This window comes from Myotis lucifugus, unplaced genomic scaffold (assembly GCF_000147115.1).
Source record: "Myotis lucifugus unplaced genomic scaffold, Myoluc2.0 scaffold_280, whole genome shotgun sequence".
Taxonomy (NCBI): Eukaryota; Metazoa; Chordata; class Mammalia; order Chiroptera; family Vespertilionidae; genus Myotis; species Myotis lucifugus.
This window is the reverse complement of record NW_005871328.1, coordinates 1,550,209-1,573,948: the sequence shown is the minus strand read 5'-3', so window position 1 is coordinate 1,573,948 and position 23,740 is coordinate 1,550,209. Positions and strand designations below refer to the sequence as shown.

General features: G+C 48.4%; 1 protein-coding gene across 11 annotated transcripts in view; it reads right to left on the bottom strand.

Annotated features, from left to right (window-relative positions):
- The window catches only part of MYO9B (myosin IXB), an 85,902-nt gene that overhangs the window by 35,219 nt on the left and 26,943 nt on the right, over positions 1-23,740 (bottom strand). For all 11 annotated transcript variants that reach the window (XM_023763324.1, XM_014465160.2, XM_023763326.1 and 8 more), the window contains 5 exons: positions 10,015-10,109; positions 3,575-3,637; positions 2,759-2,858; positions 2,397-2,497; positions 800-929 (listed from right to left, as the gene is read on the bottom strand). In XM_023763324.1, the coding sequence (XP_023619092.1) occupies positions 800-929; positions 2,397-2,497; positions 2,759-2,858; positions 3,575-3,637; positions 10,015-10,109 (489 nt within the window). The remainder of the gene's footprint in view (positions 1-799; positions 930-2,396; positions 2,498-2,758; positions 2,859-3,574; positions 3,638-10,014; positions 10,110-23,740) is intronic.

The following is a 23,740-nucleotide window of genomic DNA, read 5'->3' as shown; positions in this document are numbered from 1 at the left end:
GATCGCACTCACAGGCTTGCTCAGCACCCATGATGACAGCCTGGGTGCAAGGCTGCACAGCCTGGGTGTCACTGTGGGCCTCAGGTTCACTGCTGTCTGGTGACCTGCATTTATAGCTGTTCCAGCCTGTGTGCCGGTTGTCAAGGGCCTTGACCCTGCCTGACTGCCAAGCCCCCTCAAGCCAGCAGCAGTCAAGAGTAGGAACTGGGGAAGCTGCCCTGATCCCCTCAGACGTGTTCTTACTCATCCCCATGAACACAACAGAAGCCAGGGCTCCTCCTTTAAGAAAAGCCAGGGATGGAACACACGATTAGAAAACAGAAAGACTGAGGGCAGGGCTTCTCAGCCTTGGGGCCACTGACATGTGAGGCTGTATCGTGCTCTGCTGTGGGGTGGCCATCCTATGCATTATATGATGTCAAGCAGCACCCATGGCCTTCACCCACTAGATGACAGTAGCCCCCAAGTTGTGACAACCAAAAATGCCTCCCAGACACTGCCCCTGGGGTTGAGAACCAGAGAACAAGGGGATGGCGGGTCCGATGAGAAAATGACCTCACTGATCAAACTATGGTTTTTAAAGAGCCTTTTGCATGAGGAGCTGAGGTGGGAGGTGTCTCTGTCCAGAGGGGAGTCCCTCAGAAATGAGGAAGGGACTTTGCAGAGACGGTGTGAGGAAGCAGGCGCAGGCCTTGGTTTACAGAAGCACAGCCAATGCAGGAAGTTCTGGGCCCTCTGAGGCCACAGGCCCTGAGCTGTCCCAGCACAACCCACAGTGGCCGAGAACAGGGAGTAGTACCTTCAGAAGCTGTGACAGCGTGTCCAGCACCTTGGGGGGCCCGACCTCCAGGCCTTCGTCTCGGCCTGTGGCTCTCTTCTTGTACGTGACGTTGCCCAGATACAGGATGGCCGAGAGCACAGAAAAAATCCTGGGAGAGAAAAGGAGGTTCGATTGGGGCAGTTTCCCCAATTGTGAGATGACGGAGGCGTCCAACCAACTGGGCTGAATTTGAAACACCATCAAACACACGAAGTTTGAAAAACATCGAATCCCTTTGTCGGGGACTCTCTCTATGCCATGTGACTTGATAGACAGATATCTCTATTTTTCTTTGTAAGGCGGGGCTAAAAAATATTTTTATGGAGGCATAAGGTGTACATGCAAAAAACTACACAATTCCCAAGTGTAGAGATGTATTACCACAAAATGTACAGATCCTCGTTAATTAGCACTCAGACCAAGGAATATGACATTCCTGGTCCTGGAACCACCCAGCCCCACAGAGCTGAATTGTTGTCCTGAAATCTAACATCATCCATGAACGTAATGTCCAGGAAATCATCGCATGTACTTGTATCTGGCCCGTCACTGAAAAACGGTGATGTGGGGCTATGATGCGGGTACTGCACATAGTCTTGGTCTGTTCACTCTCAACGCTACAGACCAGCATCTCTCAGCCTTGGCACTGCTGGCACCAGGGGCCAGATTGTTCTTTGCTGGGGATGGAGGGTGCCCTGGGCACTGTGTGATATTGAGCAGCATCGCACGCTCATGCGGTGTGACCACTAAATATGTCTCCAGACAAGGCCCCGCCCCCCTGCCCGCCCCCCCCGGGACAGAATCGGCAGCTCCAGTGAAAACCACACTGTGTGGAGTAGCCCAAGAGTTGGCAAACTTGGGCCCATTTCTGTATGGCCCCTGAGCTAAGTTTTTGGTTTGGTTTTTAAATGGTTATTAAAAAGCAAAATGAAATGCAGAGAAGAACATGTAACAGAGACTGTCTGGCTCAGGAAGCTGAAAATATTTACTCTCTGGCCCTCTCCAGAAAGTTTGCTGACCCTTGCCTGGATAGATTGACATTTATTTATTTAATCTTCTGTTGGTGGGCATTTTGGGGGGCGGTTCCCAGGCTTTGGGGCTGTTATAAAGGAGGCTGTTGTGTGCATCTGTGTGCGTGTCTTAGGGTGAGCAAATGTATGCGTTTCGTTGTGTACACACAGCTGTAGCAGAAAACAGCCAAATAGTTTTCCAAAGTGGTTGGCCCAATTTGCACTCCCCCAGCAGTGAGGGTGTTCTTGCTGGATATACTGGCAGGTGTGGAGAGTACCCGGTGTGGCTGTCCAACATTAAAACATTTTTAATGGTATAAAATACACATCATATAAAATCTACCACCACAGCCATTTTTAAGGTACTGTTTGTTGGCAAAAGCCCCTGTGGTTTCAACTGGCATCTCCAAATGACTAATGATGAGAGTCCCTTACATGTGCTATTGTCACTGGGCTAGCCTCCTTCGTGCAGCTCCCAATGGGGGTGTCAATCACATCTCAGAGTGACCAGTGAGACCTGGGAGTGCCCACTCGGAGACGGCGGGATGGCTGGCCAGCCCACTTACTGTTTCTTGGTGGCGGGAAGGAAGCCCACCATCTCCATGGCCTGCTTGAGTCTTTCAAAGTCATGTTTCAGGTCTTCTCCGTCTTCGATCTTCAAGTTATGCTAAAAAACAAAGTCATCGACACTCTGGGTATTTCTGGGTCAGAGAGGGTGGCGGCGTGTGGGAATGGTTTTGGCTGGAACTGATGGGGCAGGGCCCAGGACATGGGGAATGAATGGGCTCCTTTATGCTGCCTCCTGTGGGCCTCCTTGGAGCCGGCCTGGGGGCCGGAGAGGGCCAAGGCAGACGGCCTCTGACCTGGCGGAGCGTAAACAGCCTACGGGGAACAGAGGCGGTGTTTGTGGCGAGGGCTTGGTGTTTACCTGGTTGAGGTAGAAATAATCTTCAGGCTGTTTGAGCTGAAATTCTTGTCGCTCTTCCTCGCTGACGCCAAGTAACAAATAATAAAACACGTGGTAGTTTCTGCAGGTCAAGATTCGGGGAAAAAAGTCATTTTTGGAAGCCAAGCAACAGTAACTCCTCAAAACCGCTACTAATATTGCTTTGGAGAACACACCAGGGGGAAAAAGCACTTCAAATATATTGTCTCAATTTAAGACAATAAGTCGGTTCTTAGTATGTTTTAAAAAACCCTCCCCCTTGCTCTCCCTCCCAGGAGCATCCCTGTGCCTTCCATTTCCCTCCCTCTGCTGCTTCTCCTTCTCTTCCTCCTCTCCTCCCTTCTCCTTCCCCCAGGCGCTCACTCCCAAACTCCTAGGGCCCTTCCTTTGCCACCATAACTCATTTCCTTAGTCCGTCTCTTCTACGAATTATCTTCCCCCACGCTGTGATTTTACCAAATACATGTTCTCTTACCAAAAAAACAAACAAAAAAACCTCCCCAAACATGTTCTCCAGTGAGATTTCTCCAGGGGGTGGTAGTGGTGGATGTGCGTCTCCCTCACGGGTCAATTAGAGATGCCTCTAATCTGAGCACATGGGTAAAAGCCCTAGGGAGGCACAGAACTAAGCACAAAGGGTGACTTAGGGGGTGTGAGCATGAGGCTCGGGACCACACAGCAGGCCGCGCGCACTGGGGAGCTGTGCCTGGCCTCCTGGGAGAGTCCCTGATCTCAGGATGTCTGCTTCTCTCCTCTGTGCGGGAGGCAGAGCAGATGCTCATGGAGGAGATCTCCTACCTCTCATCCTTCTCCTGAGAGACCAGACGAGACTTTTCAAGCAGGTATTTTTCAACAACAGCTCTGTCATGAAAGGAAAAAGAAAGAGTAAATCATTCCATTTTAATTATCTCTTTAAAGAACTAGAATAACTTGTTACCCATGATAAAGCCAGCTGTGCATTAACTTCCTTAAACACAAAACATATACAGGTATGTTGATATAATCACCCTAAATGTAAATATAATCACACTGAATGTTGTAAATCAATCTAATGTCGCAAAAACAAATATCCTAAATGTTGCCTTGCCCTATGACCACCATCTATAAAAACAAAGAACTTGGGCCCTAGCTGGTTTGGCTCAGTGGATAGAGCCCTGGCCTGCGGACCAAAGGGTCCTGGGTTCGATTCTGATCAGGGGCACGTACCTTGGTTGCAGGCTCCTCCCCAGCCTGGGCCCTGGTCAGGGCTTGTGCAGGAGGCAACCAAATGATGTGTTTCTGTGACATCAGTGTTTCTGTCTTTCCCTCTCTCTTCCACCACTCTCCCTAAAAATCGATGGAAAAATATCCTCGGGTGAGGATTAACAAAAAAAAATAAAAAAAAGGAACTTGGGCTGGCCACTTCTCCCCAGACCAGATCACAGAAGCCCGGAGGCATCATGGGGAACCTTCCTCCAGGGAGGCGGGGACTGGAGTGACTGCACCCATGTGAGCCTGGATGTTTCAGGAAGCTCTCCCCTGCTTCCACCATCTCCCTAGCAATTAAATGTTTCTCCAATTCATAATCTAAATATAAGATGATAACAAATTCATTTTTCTATTCTTTTTACAGCTTTATTGAATAAACGGTACACAAAGGGTACAATGTGATAAGTTTTTTTTTTAAAATATATTTTATTGATTTTTTACAGAGAGGAAGGGAGAGGGATAGAGAGTCAGAAACATCGACGAGAAAGAAACATCGATCAGCCGCCTCCTGCCCACTCCCTACTAGGGATGTGCCTGCAACCAAGGTACATGCCCCTGACCGGAATCGAACCTGGGACCCTCCAGTCCGCAGGCCGACGCTCCATCCACTGAGTCAAACCGGTTAGGGCACAATGTGATAAGTTTTGACTGGGTCCTTTCGTAATCCATATCTTTATTTATTTATTTATTTTAAATCTCTATGTTTTTATTACTTTTTTATTTTATAGAGAGAGGAGAGGGGCGGCAGGGGGGGAGTGAGTGAGAAAGAAACATCAATGTGAGAGAAACATCAATTGTATGTGCTTGCAAGCTAGGTATGTGCCCTGACCAGGAATCAAACCCACAACCAGGATGACGCTCCAACCAACCGAGCCACCGGGCCAGGGCCCATATCATGTTAAAGCAGCTTTATTAAGAGTAATCAATGCAAAATGAACTTAAAGTGTGGCCTTTGATGAGCTGTGACAAATGCAAACACCCATGAAACCCACCACCATGATCAAGATAGTGAACACATCCACCACCCAGAAAAATTTCCTTGGCCCCTGTATCATTCCTCCCCACTCCTCATCTCCAAGCAGCCACTGACCAGCCCCACTTGAGATTAGTTTGGATTTTCTAGAATTTTAAAGAAATAGAATCATTCAGTATGTATACTGTGTCTGACTTCTCTCACTCAGCCCAGTGATTCTGAGGCTGAGTCACATTGTAGCATGCAGCATTCCTCCTTATGGCTGAATAATATTTTACATATGTGGACACACCACATTTTGTTAGCCATTTGATGGACATCTGATGGACATGGGTCCATGAGGCTATGTGGGTGCCGTGGCAGGGACCGGGCACCTCTACAGCCACACTATTAGCACTAAGAGTAGTGATGGCAAACGTTCCAGGCACTGTTTCATAGGATTTAACACATTGACTCCTCCCATCCCTTCGAGGTGGGCACTGGGGCTCCTGTTAATGAATGAGGTACTAAAGTTGGAGAGGCTACACGCTGTTGGGGACCCCACAGGAGGGAGGTGGCCCAGCAGGGACCTGAGCCTGGTATGGGCCCTGCTGCCTCCACACCCACTGGGGTCGGAGGGGCCTGTCTCTCACGGGATCCACTATTACCAAGTAAGGGAGCTGGGCGGGTGTGGGCCAACTTCATCCGAGCCCATCCTAACTACAGGAGAGGCAGCCGGTGCCCCAGGGGTGGCAGGGCCGGGCCCCTGGTCCATCACTTGCTGGATCAGCTGGCCTGTCCCTCCAGGATGGCAGTCGTCTGTGTGCAGCCTTGAACAAGACACACGCCTACTCCATGCACAAGTGGGTTTCCAAGGGCGTGGCCTGTGTTCTCTCTTCTATTCCTGCTCCTGGCTGGTAACTATTTTAGTGAGCAGCAGTTTGTTTTCCTGGCACGGGAGGCTGCCCTGGTTCCAGAATCAGACGACTGTTGGAATTTCAACCTGTGGCCAATTTCCTGGACTGTGTCAGCAGATGGGGGAGAATGGCAACCCCTCCCAGCAGGGAGCTGTCATTTCACTGACAACAGCCTCTTTCGTCTGTGTGCAGCCTTGAACAAGACACACGCCTACTCCATGCACAAGTGGGTTTCCAAGGGCGTGGCCTGTGTTCTCTCTTCTATTCCTGCCCCTGGCTGGTAACTATTTTAGTGAGCAGCAGTTTGTTTTCCTGGCATGAGAGAGAAACATCGACCAGCTGCCTCCTGCACATCTCCTACTGGGGATGTGCCCGCAACCAACGTACATGCCCTTGACCGGAATCGAACCCGGGACCTTTCAGTCCGCAGGCCGATGCTCTATCCACTGAGCCAAACCGGTTTCGGCTGTTTTTTTGTTTTTTTGTTCATCCTCACTGGAGGATATTTTTCCATTGATTTTTAGAGAGAGTGGAAGAGAGAAACGTCGATGTGAGAGAAACACATTGATTGGCTGCCTCCTGCACGCACCTTGACCAGCAGGGCTGGGGAGGAGCCTGCAACCAAGATACGTGCCCTTGACTGAAATTGAACCCAGGACCCTTCTGTCCGCAGGCTGACGCTCTATCCACTAAGCCAAACCCGATAGGGCAGCCTCTTTCTTCTGATCATCTTGGAGACCCAGGTACCTACGGCGGTTAGTAGGTAGCCAGGAATCCCCCGGCACTGAGGCCCTGAACCCACAGGGAGACTAGGTCTTACAAACTGGAGAACTGGGGGAAGGCTTGGACTGCCCTTGACCCTTAGCCTCGGCAGGAAATGGCATCAAGAAGTGTCACCTGCCCAAAAGCAGAACAAGGTCTGCGACCGATCCTTGTGAGCGGCTCCCTGGACGGGAAGTACACCTCCCTCCTCAGAGCGTGGGCAGGCCATGGTCGTGGGCCAAGAGGGGACTTCCTTTCCTGAATTCAGGCCACAGATATGACTCTCAAAAGCTAGTCTATGAGACCGGCTACTCAGGGCCACTGGCCTGAGCTTGATGGGTGCCTGTAGTGGCTGGGCTCTTTGGTTATGGCCAACCCTTGCTGGGTCACATGGGAGCCCCCAGAAGATACGCGTATACGCTTGGAACCTGTGACTGGAATCTTATTTGGAAAATGTCTTTGCAGATGCAATCAAGTGAAGGATCTCAAGGTAAGATTATCCAGGATTATCTCCATGGGTACTAAACCCAATGACAAATGTCCAAAAAGACAGAAGAGGCCACAGAGACACCGAGGGGAAGGCTGTGTGAAGATGGAGGCAGAGACTGGAGTGATGCAGGCACAAGCCAAGGAAGCCTGGGGCCGCCAGAAGCTGCAAGAGGCAGAGAGGATCCTCCCCTACAGGTTCCAGAGGAGGCGGGGCCCTGCCAACACCTTGATCTCAGACTTCTGGCCTCTGGAACCACGAGAGAAGAAATTCCTGTTGGTGTGAGCCACCGGTTTGTGGTGCTTTGTTACCGCAACCACAGGTCACCAAATGGAGACCATGCGAAGGAGAGAGCTGGGGGGCAGATGGGGAAAGCAGTGCCACTGGGAGCAAAGGCTCTGGCGTCCAGCCTGAGGCCTATAGAGCCAGCCCAGGACCCAGGCAAACATGAGGCAGCCTCTCGGCATGTCTGCTTTCCCCAAGGGAGCCCCTGTAACTGTACAATTAGTATGTGTCTATGTTTTCTGCCCAATCAGATACCCCTTTAAATCAGGAGTGAGGGTCTTGGTGGAGAAAAGGTGAGGACTGTGGGGAGAAAAGGTGAGGACTGTGGGGCAAGTGGGTGGCTCCAGGTGTCTCTGATTATTTGGGGCACATACCCTGTGGGTGAGTGGTGGTGCCCATGAAGGTGCTCGGGGAGGGACCTTTGGACGGCTTGGGAGGGGAGCTGAGGAGGTGGGGAGAATCACCAGCTGCTGAGCACCCCTGAGGACTGCGGAGCAGAGCAGACCATTTATTGAGGGCCTCTCATCCACACCGCTGCCTGTCAGAGCGTGGGCAGCAGGAAAAAGGAAAGAAACCAGGGGCTGAAGGATTAGCAACAACATTAGATTTAAAAAAATATATATTTTTATTGATTTCAGAGAGGAAGTGAGAGGGAGAGAAAGATAGAAATATCAACGATGAGAGAGAATCACTGATCGGCTGCCTCCTGCACACCCCACACTGGGGATAGAGCCTGCAACCTGGACATGTGCCCTGACCCGGAACCGAACCGTGACCTCCTTGTTCATAGGTCAATGCTCAACCACTGAGCCACGCCAGCCGGGCTCCTATTACATTTTCAATATGAACCGTTGATTGGAATGATCACCAGTCAGGTAGACAAACAGGAGAACCTAGATTGAAATCCCTCCCAGTCCCCGCCACATTTGAGGACCCCTCTTCTCCTGAAGTGCTAGTGCCTTTTCTCGGCCTCCAGGAGCCTAGTGCTCAGGTCTCCCCACCTCTAACATCCAGGGCTTCTCACCCTGCTGTTTAGAGCAGCGGTCGCCAAATGGTGGTCCATGAGGTCCGAAAGGCTGGCGACTGCTGGTTTAGAGCATCACCTGAAATCTTTCCACTGTCACCACGGACCCTCACACCAGATTGTGATGTGGAGGAGGATTCCAGGCAATGGACTGTGCTGAAATGGCTCTTTTTCTTTTACTTTGAAATAGTTTTACTGGCTCATAAAACCTTTGCATATAAAAACAACCCCAGCCCTGGCCAGTGGTTCAGTGGTTAGAACATTGGCCTGCGAACCGAAGGGGTGTGGGTTCGACTCCCTGTCAAGGGCACATTCCTGGGTTGCAGGTTCCATCCCCAGCCCTAGAGGCAACTAATTGATGTTTCTCTCCCTCTTTCCCTCCCTTCCACTCTCTAAAAAGTCAATGGATAAAAATATCCTCCAGTGAGGATTAGACAAACAAACAAAAAAACCAACCCCAAAACACTACACAGTATTAAATCACAATTAAATTTTGTTTAACAATGGAAACTATACAGGATATACATTTTTAATTTTTTAAAAAATATATTCTTATTGATTTCAGAGAGGAAGGGAGAGGGAGAGATAGAAGCATCAACGATGAGAGAGAATCATGGATGGGCTGCCTCTTGCATATTCCCTACTGGGATGGAGCCCGAAACCCAGGCCTGTGCCCTAACAGGGAATTGAACCGTGACCTTATGGTTCATAGGTTAATTCTCAACCACTGAACCACACTGGCCGGGCCAGAATATACATTTTTTAAAGGAAAAATAAAATCCTACAGAACTGAATTTAGAAATGATGCTATGGCTTAAAAACTATAACAAAATATATAATTCTTTATAACAGTAATTCATTGTACAATGCTGCCAGATAGTTTCATAGGGATAACCAGTGCCCAGAGCACAAGTAAGCACAATTTCAGTGTTACATTTAGTTGAAGTAACTATGTCCCCACCTAAAGAACTCACATTTCTGGCACAAAATGTTGGTCTATTTTAACTTCCACCAGGCAAACAATTTCACAATCCAGTTACTGCCTACCCACTCATCCATCCATTCATCCATCCATCCATCCATCCATCCATCCATCCATCCTTCTCTGGACAACTGCCTCATTTTGCTATCCAAGATCACATATACTTCTGGCTAAAGAGACACATTTGGCAAGTGCCAGAACCCACAGCGACTCTGCCTATGGCATCCCAGACCGACCGAATTAGAAACCTCATTAATACCAAGAAACAGGTTGGTCTGTTCTTGCCTGTTCTTGGCAAACCCCACCACACTAGTACCTACAGTTCATTGCACTTACTCCATTGGTGCCTGAACCCACACTCAATGCCCTGGGGCCGGCAGGGTCAGTTACCAAAGTGCTACCCTCCCACACCTTCACTTCCCACCTTGACCAATGCTCAGATCTTCACATCAAGGACTTAAAATCCCACTGGCTTCCTGTAGGATTCACAAATGTAGCTCTTGGGCTGGCTCCCCACTGCTGGGTTGCCCAGGATCCCACACTAAGGCTGGAGTGCACAGTACAGGTGGCTGTCAACTCACCCTCTCACGATGCCACTCTCTAGGTAGTTGACCTGGATGAATTTTCCAAATCGACTCGAATTGTTGTTGTGGGCTGTTTTGGCGTTTCCAAAAGCCTGCGAGGAAAACAAAAATAAGTTTTCAGATGGTGAGGATGAAGTTCCTACAGGCCTCAGGCTGGAGCCGCAGAGCTCCCTCTGGGCATCGCGGACACCTGCGTGCTGGAAGTCACTCAGTGGCCCAGGTGACAGCTAGAGAACAAAGTTGTGCAGTCCAGGTGCGCTCCAATGTACTCACTCGTTATCTCTCTGTTTGGCTTGTGGGAGAGGCTAAAGTTTTAAGTGTCGGACATTAAAAATTACAATCATTGGAATTCTTTCCCAGTCATAATTATTTATACAGCATACTCCAGTCTGCTGCATGTTTTTGTATTGCCTACAAGGCAAGAGTGGTTTTCACATTTATAAATGGCTTTAAAAACAACCCAAAGAAGAGTAGTGTTTCCTGACCTGCGAAAATTCTATTCACGACTCAGTGTCCATAAATGAGGTTTTCCTGGCACACAGTCAGCCTATTCACTAACGGATTGTCCGCGGCTGCCTCTGAGCTGCGAAGGCAGGGTGGCTGAGATAGAGACCATCTGGCCTGCAAAGCCAAAAACATTTACTGTCTGGCTCCTTCCAGAAGGAATCTGCCAGGCCCTGGTAAGATATGAGCTCTGGGCTCCAGGAGGGCACCAGGGTGGATGTGAGGGAGCAGAGGTGAGGACAGGTCCCACCCTGGAGGGATCCTGCAATTCTGTGGGATGACAAGCGGTTCACAGCAAGTTTTTTAAAATTGGGGTAAAATTGATACAACATAAAACTAACCATTTTAAAGTGAAGAATTCAGTGGCATTTAGGACATGCAGAATGTTGTCACCTCTACCTAGTTCTAGAACATTTCACCACCCTAAAAGGAAATCCCATTAGGAGTCACTCCCCATAATTCCTCTCCTAATCCCTGGCAACCTCTAATCTGCTTTCTGTCTCCACTAAGTGGGGCATACCCTCTGTGGTCTTTTGTGTCTGTTTTCACTCAGCATGATGTTTTTGGGGTTCTCCCAGGTTGTGGCATAAATCGGGGCTGCATTCCAAAAATGAAGAGGAAAGTATGCATAGTGCACAGAGCCTGCAATCCAGTGGGGTCCCCCTGGAGCCTCCCATGGGACCACCACCCAGATAACAAATGGGAACACACCCTCCCCCCTGCCTAGGTTCCCAGACTGCCCCCTTCCCACACGGGACCCACTGTCCCCCGAGGGGTAAACAGACACAGAGAGGATATGATGGAGCCTTGAGGGAACACAGGGTAGGGAAGATGCTTGGGAGTGGGGTTCACTGTTTCAAGGAGAGGGAGGCTGGCAGAGGTGGGGCTGGGGAAGGGATAATGATGGGGGTAACACCCCAGAGTCAAATGGGGAAAGCGTGGTGGCAGTGAGAAGGGTGTCGAACTGACAATATTCCCATCTGAGGCGGCTGAGCTGTGTGGGGAGCTGACTGTGGGCAAGGGCGGCAGGGAGAAGGGGGCAAGGCCACTGCCAGGTCTGCTGGTGGGGCAGGTGGTCAAGGGCAGGGTGGGGAGAGGCAGCCAGACTTGCAGGCTCACAGAACAGGGAGATGTGCTGACGTGGAGAGGAGACTGGTTTTCTTGAAGGCCTCATTCTGCAAGGGATGGATGCAGGTGGATTATCAATCGGAGCTCCTAATGGGGCAGCCTGAGGCAGAAACCCCATAAAAAAGCATCTGTGGGAAGGCCTAGCACATTTCCTTGGAGAATGGCTCCATTCAGCACAGCTTGAGGCAGGACGGGAGACCAGTCTGGGCCCACGTGCCGATCATGCTCCTGGCTGATGGGGTCACGGGATGAGCGATTTCCTGCCCCATTGCTCCAGGAGCTCCAGACCTGGGCAACAGACTTCCCTGTAAAAGCCGAGTCAACAGCCAAGTCATCAAGTAGGAGAGTGACAATGAAAGAGAGAAGTGACCTGGCCCCATACTATGAAGGGGGGGGGGGGTTGCTCAGGGCGGGAGCATCAGCTAGGTGCTTTGGGGGGCTCCAGTGGCCTTTCGGAAGTGCAACCCAGCCTGAGAAGGCGCTTCCCTGAGTCAGACAGCAGCCACAGAGCCCAACCCACTTCTTCACAATCGCTATCTCAGGGTTCATCACCGGGTAGGTTTTGACAAAATCTTTGGTGGGACTGATTACACACTGGGGCTTGTCACCAGGTCCTGACGCATGTGACCAAGCTGTTGGCCAGAGGCTGTGCACCAGCCCTGGGTCTGCCCTTCTCTCCCAAGTGTCTGGAACCCAGTGGGCTCCTGGCCTGGGCACTGCTGACACTTAGGCCCTCCTGGGCACTGTCGGATATTGAGCAGTGCCCCTGGTTTCTACCTGCTAGATATCAGTGCATGTGGGACAACCAAAAATGCCCCCAGCGATGGCTGAATCACCCAGGCTGAGCAGCACTGCTACACACAGATGCAGGTACAACGGGGTTGCACGGCCAGGCGGTCTGAGCCTCACTGGACTCTTCCCCCGTTATGAGGGCCCCCATGTCTGCTGTAGTGCTAAGGGCTCTCTGGGGAAGAAAACTGTCTTTCTAGGTTTACTCTCCAGTTTCGTCTAAGTTCAGCCTTAGAACTATGTTTGTTGTTTGGGAAGCTTATGGGTTCTCAAGGCACCGCTCCTGGAAATGCAGACAGCGGCTCTATCTCCTTCCATTCCATCCTTACCAGAGCCTGCGGGGTGGCATCTGAGCTGAAAACAGGCCTGCTCTGTGCTAAAATGAACTCCTGTGGGTGAGCCTGCAGAGTCCTGCCTGTCCTAACTACAAGCAGATGGCGAAGCAGTGCCCAGTCCCGTGTGGGCTCCTTCCTGGAGCAACGGGCCTCTCTCTCTGCCTGGATCCTGGCAGCACCCAGGTCCAGGGCCTGCCACCAGGCAGCCCAGACATGCACATTCGCACCCTGAAGAGCCACAGTGGTCCTTTTTGAACGTGGGACAAGTCATCGTGGTGATTTCTAAGGAAACAGCCAGGCCTGGCATTCTGGGGACAAGAGGGAACGTTTTGGGGATGTGGGGCCCGCTTGCTCTCTGGTTCTGCAATTACCCGTGCGGGGCCTGGGTGACTTCATGCGTCTGGTATGTGGTCTCAGCACACTGCGACTTTTCAAAGCCGATCTAAAAATATCCGGTTGGTGCTATTATACATCCGAGGAGGAGGAAACAACGCTGGCCTGGCCTTCGAGGGGAGCTATTGTGTGGCTGCTCCTGGGCTGGCCAGGAGCACTTGCAGGGATGGCCTCCACGCACCAGAGCGGCTGGTGTGCCTGGGGGGTCATGTGAGACTGGGGGTGGACAGGAGGGAGGAAGCGGGAATCGGGTGCCAGCAATGATGCGATATAATCTGGCCTTGGGTCTGGCCGCATGTTTATGCCATTTGCCCACCAGGCCAGAAAACCCGTAGCCCTGGATTTTGCGGGAAAGGTCTGGGCTTTCTTGCAAACACGTTTTCCCCTTTTATAACATAAAACACACGTTTCTAATATAAGCATACACTTTGGAAAAAATATGTAGAGCTACACTAAAAGTTTACCGCACAGAAGAAAAAACATAACGAGATAACCCTATAATTCAACCTTGCACTCTGGTCATGGTTTAATGCACTGTCCTCTGGCGGGGCAGAGCAGGCCAGGACCCGGGGGGCACTGTGTGCCGGATAGGTGGTTCCCACTCTGCCAGAGATGCTGAGAACAGGGCAGGGGCTGTCTGGTGGTCTTCCAACTGCTCCTGTCTCTGAGGTTCTTCTTTTGAGTCAAAAAAGTTTTTAAAACTGGAGACATTCATGATTGAGCATCCTACCTAGCCAGAAATTTCTAGAAGGTGCATATTCAATGTAAACAGGATGGCTCTTTTCTCGGTTGGGATGCATGATAAATATTTTAAGAAGAATGGTGATGATGTACAGATAATGTATTGTAGAAGTGTGCACCTGAAACCTGTATGCTATTATTAACCAATGTCACCTCAATAAATTCAATTGGAAAAAAAAAAAGATAACATCATACAATGACTATGGTATGTACTGGCCCCACCTCAGGCTCACTGTGGGCTTTTCTCCTCTAAGAAACAGACAGACGTGCCATTCCCATTTTAGATGAGGAAACCGAGGTGCAGAGGTCAGCCAACCTCCCTGAAGTCTGAGAGCAGGTGGTTGATGTGGCCCCGGGCTCCCATTCCCAGCCTATGCCCTGCCTGTCTGACTCTCAGTACCTCAGGCCTGGGCTCCTTCTTCAGACCCATTCTTAGTGCCTGGAGTCGGGCAAACTGGCCTAGGACTTTTCGGGATGCCTGTCCACCCTGGCCCAATCCCTCTGAGTTCATACCTGGCCTCTGGGGCATCCAACCCAAAAACGGAACAAGCCTTGAAACAGATCGCATTAGGCAAATAACGTTTTGTTTTCAGATGTCAGAACCCAAAGCCCTGTGGAATGAGCTAAAAAGGCAACCTCACTCGCCCATCTCCCATGTTGACAGGTGAGCCCTGGGTCAGGATCCCCTGGAGAGAAGTTCCCCAGCCTGGCCATGCATGGTGGTCCTTCCAGCCAGGCTGACATGGCCAGACCTGGCATAACATCATCTCCAGATTTACTTATGCTCATCCTTTCTTGGAGGAAACTTGTGACTTGGTCTAGGTCGTGGGGTTGGCTGTCTCTGTTTTCCTGATCTTGCAGCCACAGGGACCTCACTTCCCAAGTGTTTATGGTTCATATGCATTCATTCATTCATTCACGTGATAACAATTGATTGAACACCTGCTGTGTGCCTGGCACCATTCTAGCTTCAGAGACTCCACCTTCCCTGAGAGTCTCTGACAGGCCCTGGCGGTCCATTTTGGCCAAGATTGGAAGCTCTCTCAGCCCACTCGGTCGCCTGCCACCTCCTGTGGCCTCGATGCTACCTCCCTCTCCAATGCCACCTCTGGGTGAAGCCTCTGTTTCCCCCTCAGACCATGAGCCACAGAGGACTTCAAGATTTCTTATGTCTGGTCAGGGCCAGGCACTGAGTTGAAAGAGTAACTGATGTTGCCAGGAGAGGCTGAGATTGGTAAAGAACATGGGCAAATATTAGGCCACCATGGATCATAAAGACGGGGCTGACGGACAGAGCGAGATCGTCCGCCGCTTCCTGGCCTCCCAGTCCAGCCGGGAGGGGAAGAGAACGAGACACCCAGCAGCAACTGAAAGCTGGGGTTGGCATGGTGGCCCCATTGCTTGGAACCCAAGCAATTATTCTCCCAAGTGTTCTCCGTGTTCCTGGGTACCTTTCTACATAAAGGAGTGCGTGGCCCAAGCCCTCTGACAGGTGGTGCCCCTCTGGGGACACGGACAATAGTCAGACCCTGGGGAGGAGGCCTTAGAGGTGTCCCACGGCTGTGCGAGGCCTGCATGGAGCAAGGGGCCCTGTGGGTAATGTCCCTGCCCAGGTGGCCCGTGATCCAAGGACATGGGAGGATCTGCTCCACCTTGTCTGCTGAGCAAACAGCCCTAGGACAGAGTCAGGGCTGGGGTTTTCCTGCGTGGAAATGTCGGGAAATAACCCCTGGCCTTCCTGGGAGGGCTGGAGGTATAAGGCTACTGTCCGCTGTGTTAATTGGGACCAACTGGTTTCAGATTCCTCTCCTATAAAATTAGGGAGAAAACCCCTGCCTCCCAGGGGAAGGATGAAATGACTTTGTGAATCAGGGGCGGCAAACTTGTTCTATGAAGGGCCAAGTAATAAATATTTGGGCTCTGTTGCAACAGCTCCACTCTGCTGTTGTAGGGTGAAGCAACCACATATGATCTGTACACAGCGGATGTGGAGGATGGCCTCCTGATGCGGGGGGTGGGGGGAGGGGTCCTGACAAATGACAGCCAGCCAGTTGTTTCTATTTGGCCTGTGAGGTAAGAGTGATTTTTGACATTTTTAAATGCTTGGAAAAAAATCAAAAGAAGAATATTCGATGACACGTGTAAATGATATGAAATTCAGCTTTCAGTGTCCACAAGTAAGGTTTTGTTGGCATACAGCCACGTCTGCTTACACATGGTCTGCGTCTGCTTTTGACTAAAGAGCGCAGTTGAGTCGTCATTGTGTCAGAGACTGTTCCGGAAGAGCTGAAAATACTGACCCTCAAACGGGCTGTTTACAGAAAAATTAGGCCCCCTTCTCCCCATGGGGCCAGAGCAGTGCTGGGGCTGGGAGAGAAGTCGCTGACACTCAGACACATGATGGATGAGCATGCGAGGGCGTGAGTGTCACACAGGCTGACTGGTCTCCCCGGGGCATAGCTGGAACACTGAGAAGAAGCCAGAGATAGACAGAGAAGCCTGCTCCCTGGGAACTGGAGGGGATAGGCAGTGGGGAAGTGAGAAACACAGCTGATTTGCTTTCCACAGAGCTGGCGCGGAGGGAGCATTGGGTTTAGGAGGGGGCGGCCTGTTCCAGGAAGGGAAGATGCCGGGTAAGGACAAGGAAGTGGGGCAGGAAGTGGAGGAGTCTCCCCCAACCTCATGGCTCCCCGACTCATAGATGAATAAATGGAGGCTCTCCAGGGCCTGGCTGACACCCAGCCTCTGGCCTGCTTCTGTTCTCTTCCGGTTGCCCATGGGGCTTGGGGCACTTAGCGAGCTCTTGACAGCCAGTGGCTAACTGGATGGACAGACGAATGGATGAACAGACAGATGGGCTGCAGGCATGTGCAGGGAGCCAAGTGATGATGGGACATGATGCTCACCCACCTAGTGCTCCCAGTTTATTACAGGTTCTGTCAGAATCGAGATTAGTACCAACTATCAGACACAGACATAGACAGAAACATTGAAAACAGACAGAAAGGACTCCTGGGGCAAGGACAAGACCCTTTAAATAGGCAGACATCCACCAAGGGGCAAAGTTTCAAGACAAACTGTGCCAGAGTGGGGGTTGGGAGGGAGGTGGAGCAGGGGAATCTTAAAAAAAATAAATAAATAAAAGAAGAAAAAGAAACCAATTATAAAACAAGTTGCTGCATCTCATATTTCCCTAAATTTTGGTTTAGGTTATAATGAAACCATGTGCTAGATCATAGAAGGAATAAGACACAGATCTAGCTTTGAGTGGGGAAGGGGTCCTGCTTGCTTTTTACTGTATCAAAAATATTTGAGGAATGCATAAAGATCCTTGAGGGCTCATCCACTGCACACCCATATCATTCTCTTTTGGGTTTGTTTGGTGCTTTTTCTCAGGTTTTTGAGTTGCAAAATTAATATACTTACTTTCACTTATTCATATTTATGGATATTATAGCTATGAAATGCCCTCTCATTACTGCTTTAAATACATCCCGTGGTTTCTAATAATAATGTGTTTGTTTTTTTAAATAAGTGTTTTTATTGATTTCAGAGAGAAGAAGGGAGAGGGAGAGATAGAAACATCAATGATGAGAGAGAATCATTGATCAGCTGCCTCCTGCATGCCCCCTACTGGGGATCAAGCCTGCAACCTGGGCATGTGCCCTGACCAGGAATCAAACCTGTGACTTCCTGGTTCATAGGTGAATGCTCTGAGCCACTCCAGTCAGGCTAATAATATTATTTTTGTCACTGACTTTTAGGAAATCTAATTTCTAGTTTTATCACATTAAGAATGTTGCTTGTAATATTTCTACTTTTGGAAGTTCTAGATACTTTCTCTGTGACCTTATAAGGAATGGATTTTGTGAATATTCCACAAATACTTAAGATTTATTCTCATATGAGAGTGGAGGGTTTGTAATATGGCCACATAATCTGTCTTAAGCACATGTTTTGGCCATCTTACATTCTTGCCTTTTGCTGTCTACTCAACCCAGCTTGTGCTATACAGAGTGCAGCAAAAGTAGGCTAACAGTCATGAGTACGTGAAACAGAGTTTATTCTTGTATTATTACTTATTAATTATTGTTATTTTACCCTCCCCTGTATATTTGTACCTGTTTCTCCTGGTATCTTTTATAATTTCCACTTTGTAAAGACAATAGCTATGTTGTTTGATGCATATACACTGAGTGGCCAGATTATTATGATCACCTGACATTTGTAGGTAAATTAGCTATAATTTTGCTCTGCAGTTGCTAGAGGGCCAGACCATTATAAATAGAGAAGCAGTTTGTTTACCACGACAGAAGTGATTTTTTTCCTGAAGATATGGGTAAACAACGCGATTTAACAGCCTTTGAACGTGGGTGATATATATACATACACACACACACACACACACACACACACACACACACAGAATATTGACAAATATTATACCTGGGGTATAAATTGAGGCTTTTGGCACTGTGACAAAGAAGATTCATAAATGTAAAGTTCAGAGGCCCAATTTCTACCTTCTCCATGTCAAAATTATAGCCCTGCTACTTCTGTTTCTACCTGCCTATTCCACCTGTGCCTACCCCTTTATTTTTAGCTTCTGGAACCACTTTAGTTTAGGTGTGTCCTGTTCATAAGGCATGGAGTTGAACCTTGCTTTGTGAGCCAAGCTGAATATCCTCTCCTTTAATAGGCGGATTGAGCCCATTTAAACTTAGCAGCACATGGACTCATTCCTTCCATCATTAGCTCTCTGTCCTCTCTGCTGCTATGAGTGTGGCTGAGTGACTGGAGGCTGGAGCAATTCTCCAGGCCATTTTGGATGGCTTCTTAAAATCCTGCACCCTTTGCAAGACTTTCAAACCTCACTTTGCAACTGATTTGCATCCAAGAGAGAGGACCCACCGGTTTTGGTGGACGGACAGGAATGAGCCATGTTTAGGCTGGGCCAAGACGGGAGTGAGTGAAGAGCTCATTCTGTAAGTGGGTGGCTCATGATGGAATCTTTCCTCTTAGGATGACGTTTGCTTCCCTAAATAATTCCTACACTGCAGGGACTCCAGTGCTGATAATGAGAAAAACAAGGCCGTCTGGTACATTAATAAATGAATTTGGCAATGTAGCAGGATACAACATCAACACCCAAAAATTGATGGCTTTAAAAATATATATATGTTTTTATTGATTTCAGAGAGGAAGGGAGAGGGAAAGCGAGAGAGAGACATCAATAATGAGAGAGAATCATTGATTGGCTGCCTCCTGCATGACCCTTACTGGGGATCGAGCCCAAAACCTGTGCATGTGCCCTTGACTAGAATCGAACCTGGGACCCTTCCATCTGGAGGCTGATACTCTATCCACTGAGCCAAACCGGCTAGGGCCATTGGTGGCTTTTTTATACACCAATAATGAATTCTCAGAAAGAGAAACTAAACAAACAATTCCATTTATCATTGCAACAAAAAATTAAGATACTTCATGGATTGGTAGAATTAATATTAAAATGTCCATACTACCCAAAGCAATCTACACATTCAATGCAATCCCTATTAAAATACCAATGGCATATTTCAGAGATCTAGAACAGATACTCCAAAAATTTATATGGAACCAAAAAAGACCCCAAATAGCTGAAGCAACCTTGAGAGAGAAAAACAAAATTGGAGGGATCACAATAGCAGATATCAAGTTATATTACAAAGCCACTGTAATCAAAACAGCCTGGTACTGGCACAAGAAAAGATCAATGGAACAGAACAGAGACCCCAGAAATCAACTCAAGCCATTACGCTTAATTAATATTTGACAACGGAGGCAAGAACATACAATGGAGTCAAGACTGTATCTTCAATAAATGGTGTTGGGAAAATTGGACAGATACATGCAAAAAAATGAAACTAGACCACCGACTTACACCATACACAAAAATAAACTCAAATGGATAAAAGACTTAAATGTAAAAATCCTAGAAGAAACCATTCGCAGGAAAATCTTAGGCATCTCTCATAGCAGTATGTTTACAGATACATCTCCTAGGGCAAAGGAAACTAAGGAGAAAATAGACAAATGGGACTACATCAAAATTAAAAGCTTCAGCACAGCAAAAGAAACCATCAACAAAAGGAAAAGGGAGCCTACTGTCTGGGAGAACATATTTGGCAATGATACATCTGATAAATATATGAGGAATTCATGCAACTTAACAAAAGGAAGATAAACAATCCTATTAAAAAGTGGGCAAAGGACCTAAAACGTGGACATACAGATGGCCAAGAGATATATGAAAAGATGTTCAAAGTCACTGATCATTAGAGAGATGGAAATTAAAACAACAATGAGCCAAAACCGGTTTGGCTCAGTGGATAGAGCGTCGGCCTGCGGACTGAAAGGTCCCAGGTTCGATTCCGGTCAAGGGCATGTACCTGGATTGCGGGCACATCCCCAGTAGGAGGTGTGCAGGAGGCAGCTGATTGATGTTTCTCTCTCATCGATGTTTCTAACTCTCTATCTTTCTCCCTTCCTCTCTGTAAAAAATCAATAAAAATATATTTAAAAAACAACAACAACGAGGTATCACCTCACATCTGTCTGAATGGCTACCATCAACAAATGACAAGTGCTGGTGAGGATGTGGAGAAAGGGAACCTAGTGCACTGCTGGTGGGAATGCAGACTGGTGCAGCCATTATGGAAAACAGTATGGAGTTTCCTCAAAAAGTTAAACATGGAACAGCCATTTGACCCAGTGTTCCCACTTCTAAGGAATATATCCTAAGAAACCCAAAGCACCAATCAGAAAGAATGTATGCACCCCTATGTTCATAGCAGCACAATTTATAATAGCTAAGATCTGGAAACAGCCCAAGTGTCCAGTAGGTGAGTGGATAAAAAAACTGTGGTACAATTATACCATGGAATGCTATGCAGCAGTAAAAAAGAATATCTTACCCCTTGAAACAGCATGGAGGGACCTGGAGAGTATTATGCTAAGTGAAAGAAGACAGTCAGAAAGACAAGCATCACGTGATCTCACTCAGATGTAGAATCTAACGAACAAAATAGACTGATGAACAAAACAGATCCAGAGACATAGAAGCATGGGACAGACTGTGGAATCTCAGAGGGAAGGTGGGGGCATGTGGGTGGGTGGGAAGAGATCAACAAAAGAACTTGTATGCATGTATGCATCACCCATGGTCACAGACAATAGTGTGGTGAAGGCCCTGGGTGGGGGTGGGGGGCGCGACTAGAAGAGGTCAATGGAGGGGGGAGGGGACATAGGTAATACTTTCAACAATAAAGATTTTTTGAAAAAAGGTTGAGAATCAAGTGGAGGCTGTGGGGGCTTATTAAAATACAGTCTTGGGCCCCCCCAGACTTGTAGAATTTCTGGAAATGCCGAGAAATCTAAATTCTTAAACCAGAGATAGAGGAGGTTCTTGTGATTCCTGGAAGGGTGTAAACTATTGCTCTAAGGTGTATTATGGGTGTGAAGTCTCTTTGGGGAGAAATAATGCACAAGGATGTCTACTTACACCACTCCCTCCTTCTTGAACATGTGAAGTAGGGGTCAAGATAGTCAAAGGCTGGGCAAGCGAAGAGCTTTGTTCTCGGTATACTTAGTTTAATCAGACTGCTTTCCTAATGCTTAGCCCTGAGATGGGAAACTTTCATACTCCAGGGCTTCACCAAGATCAGTTGCTTCCCACTTGCACCCCGATCCCAGGCAGGTCTAATCCCCATCTGCCGTGCGATGGCCTTGTTCTGCCAAGCACAGTAAGGTGAAGGGTTGAGGGAGGAGAAACCAGGTCTCCATGATGATGCAGAAATAGGCACAGAATAAATCATTGCTGAGAGCTTGCCTCTTGGCTTTGCCTCCTCCCAGCCCTGAGAAGCAAGGGTTTGTCGGCTCATTAGAGAGGCAGGGAAACTGAGCTCGGAGGCTGAGCTCCCTGCAAGGGACTGCACTGCCTCCTAATGAGGGCCCAGTCAGGAAACTGGTGCTCTGGACACCACCCCGGCCGCAGGACGCTATCACCCGTACACATCAGGAGGGCCTTGTGGCCAGAACGCAGCCAGCGGTAGAAAACATTTCAGAGGAAGAAGCAACAGGATATAGTGACAGTGAGGAAAGACCAAAGACGGCTGGAGATGGCGCTGGTGACTGAAATGGGGAAGCGGGAGAAGGCAAAGGTGCGTTAGGTTAAAGTTCAGTTTGCCATGACCTTACCTGCCTAAGATTTGCTTACACACCTCACTGAGGTAGTGAGAGCTTGTCTAAGCTGGGGGTCCTCAAACCTGTTGAATAAATCAGGCCTGACGTCTTTTTATTAAAAAAAAAAACTTTTTAGATTTACAGGGAAGTTATAAGAATATTACAGCAAATGCCTATATAACCGACATTTAGTTTCTCCTGTTGTTAACATGATAATGGTGCATTTGTCATGACTTATACACCACTGCTGATTGATATGTTATTATTAACTAAGTCTACACTTTATTTGAAAGTCCTCAGTTTTCTCCTAATGTCCTTGCTTTTGAGACCTTAACAGGTTTTTAATTTTTTAAATATTTTATTTATTTATTTAGTTGTTAATCCTCACCCGAGGATATTTTTTCATTGATTTTTAGAAAGAGTGTAAAGGAAGGGGAGAGACTAAGAAAGAGAAACATCTATGTGAGAGAGACACACCGACTGGTTGCCTCCTGCATGTACCCCAACAAGGGAGGGGAATGGAGCCTGTAACAGAGGTACATGCCCTGGCCCAGTATCGAACCTGGGACCCTTCAGTCTGCGGTCCGACGCTCTATCCACCGACCCACACCTGCTAGGGCAAGTCCTTGGCAGTTTTGAGGACAGTCTGGTATTTTGTAGAATGTCTGTCAATTTGGGTCTGTCTGATATTTCTTCCCACTGCCTGTTTTGTAAATGAAGTTTTATAGCACACAGCCCCACCCATCACCACATACTGGTACAGTCTATGGCTGCTTTTGCTCTACAATGCAGAGAGAGTGGATGGAGAGCTGAGTGGCCTTAAAATCCAGAAATACTAATTATGTAGCTCTTAAGAGAAAGTTTGCATATCCCTGGGCTAAGCTACTCTACAAGAGATTCAACTTAAAATGTTTAATATACAGTGGGGCCTTGACTTACGAGTGTTCCGACTAACGAGTTTTTCGAGATACGAGCCATCTCTCGGCTGATTTTTTGCTTTGAGTTGTGAGCTAAAATTCAGGTTACGAGCCAGCTTCAGATACCCCACCGCTAGTTGGCGCAGCGAACGTCACAGTGAACGCCACAACATCAGCCCAGCATCACGTCTCACTCGTTCACTTTTTGATTTGACATACGAGTAATATGAGTTACGAGCTCCGTCACGGAACGAATTAAACTCGTAAGTCAAGGCCCCACTGTATACCTAAAGAGTGACCACTGCAAACCACTCTAGCTAACTTTATCCCTCATCTTTCTGTCTCTATTGATTTACCTTTTCTGGACATTTCACATAGACGGGATCTTAGAATACATGACCTTCTGGCTTCTTTCATTCAATGAGTAATCTCCACTGTAGCCACTCTGCTTTGAAAAGGGGCAGTAGGAGCAGCAACAGCCTGTTTGCCCTGTGGGTCGCTCCATCTTCCTTGGGTTAGGGAGCCATGGCTGGTGCCCAGGAAGACCCCTGGATCCAAAGCCATGTGATAACCCCAATCAATGGTTGGGGAAAGTGCCCCTGGCCACCTCTTTTTCGGGTGTATTCCATTTTCTGACTTTCTTTTTTTGTTGTTGTTAATCCTCACCCGAGGATATTTTTCCATTGATTTTTAGAG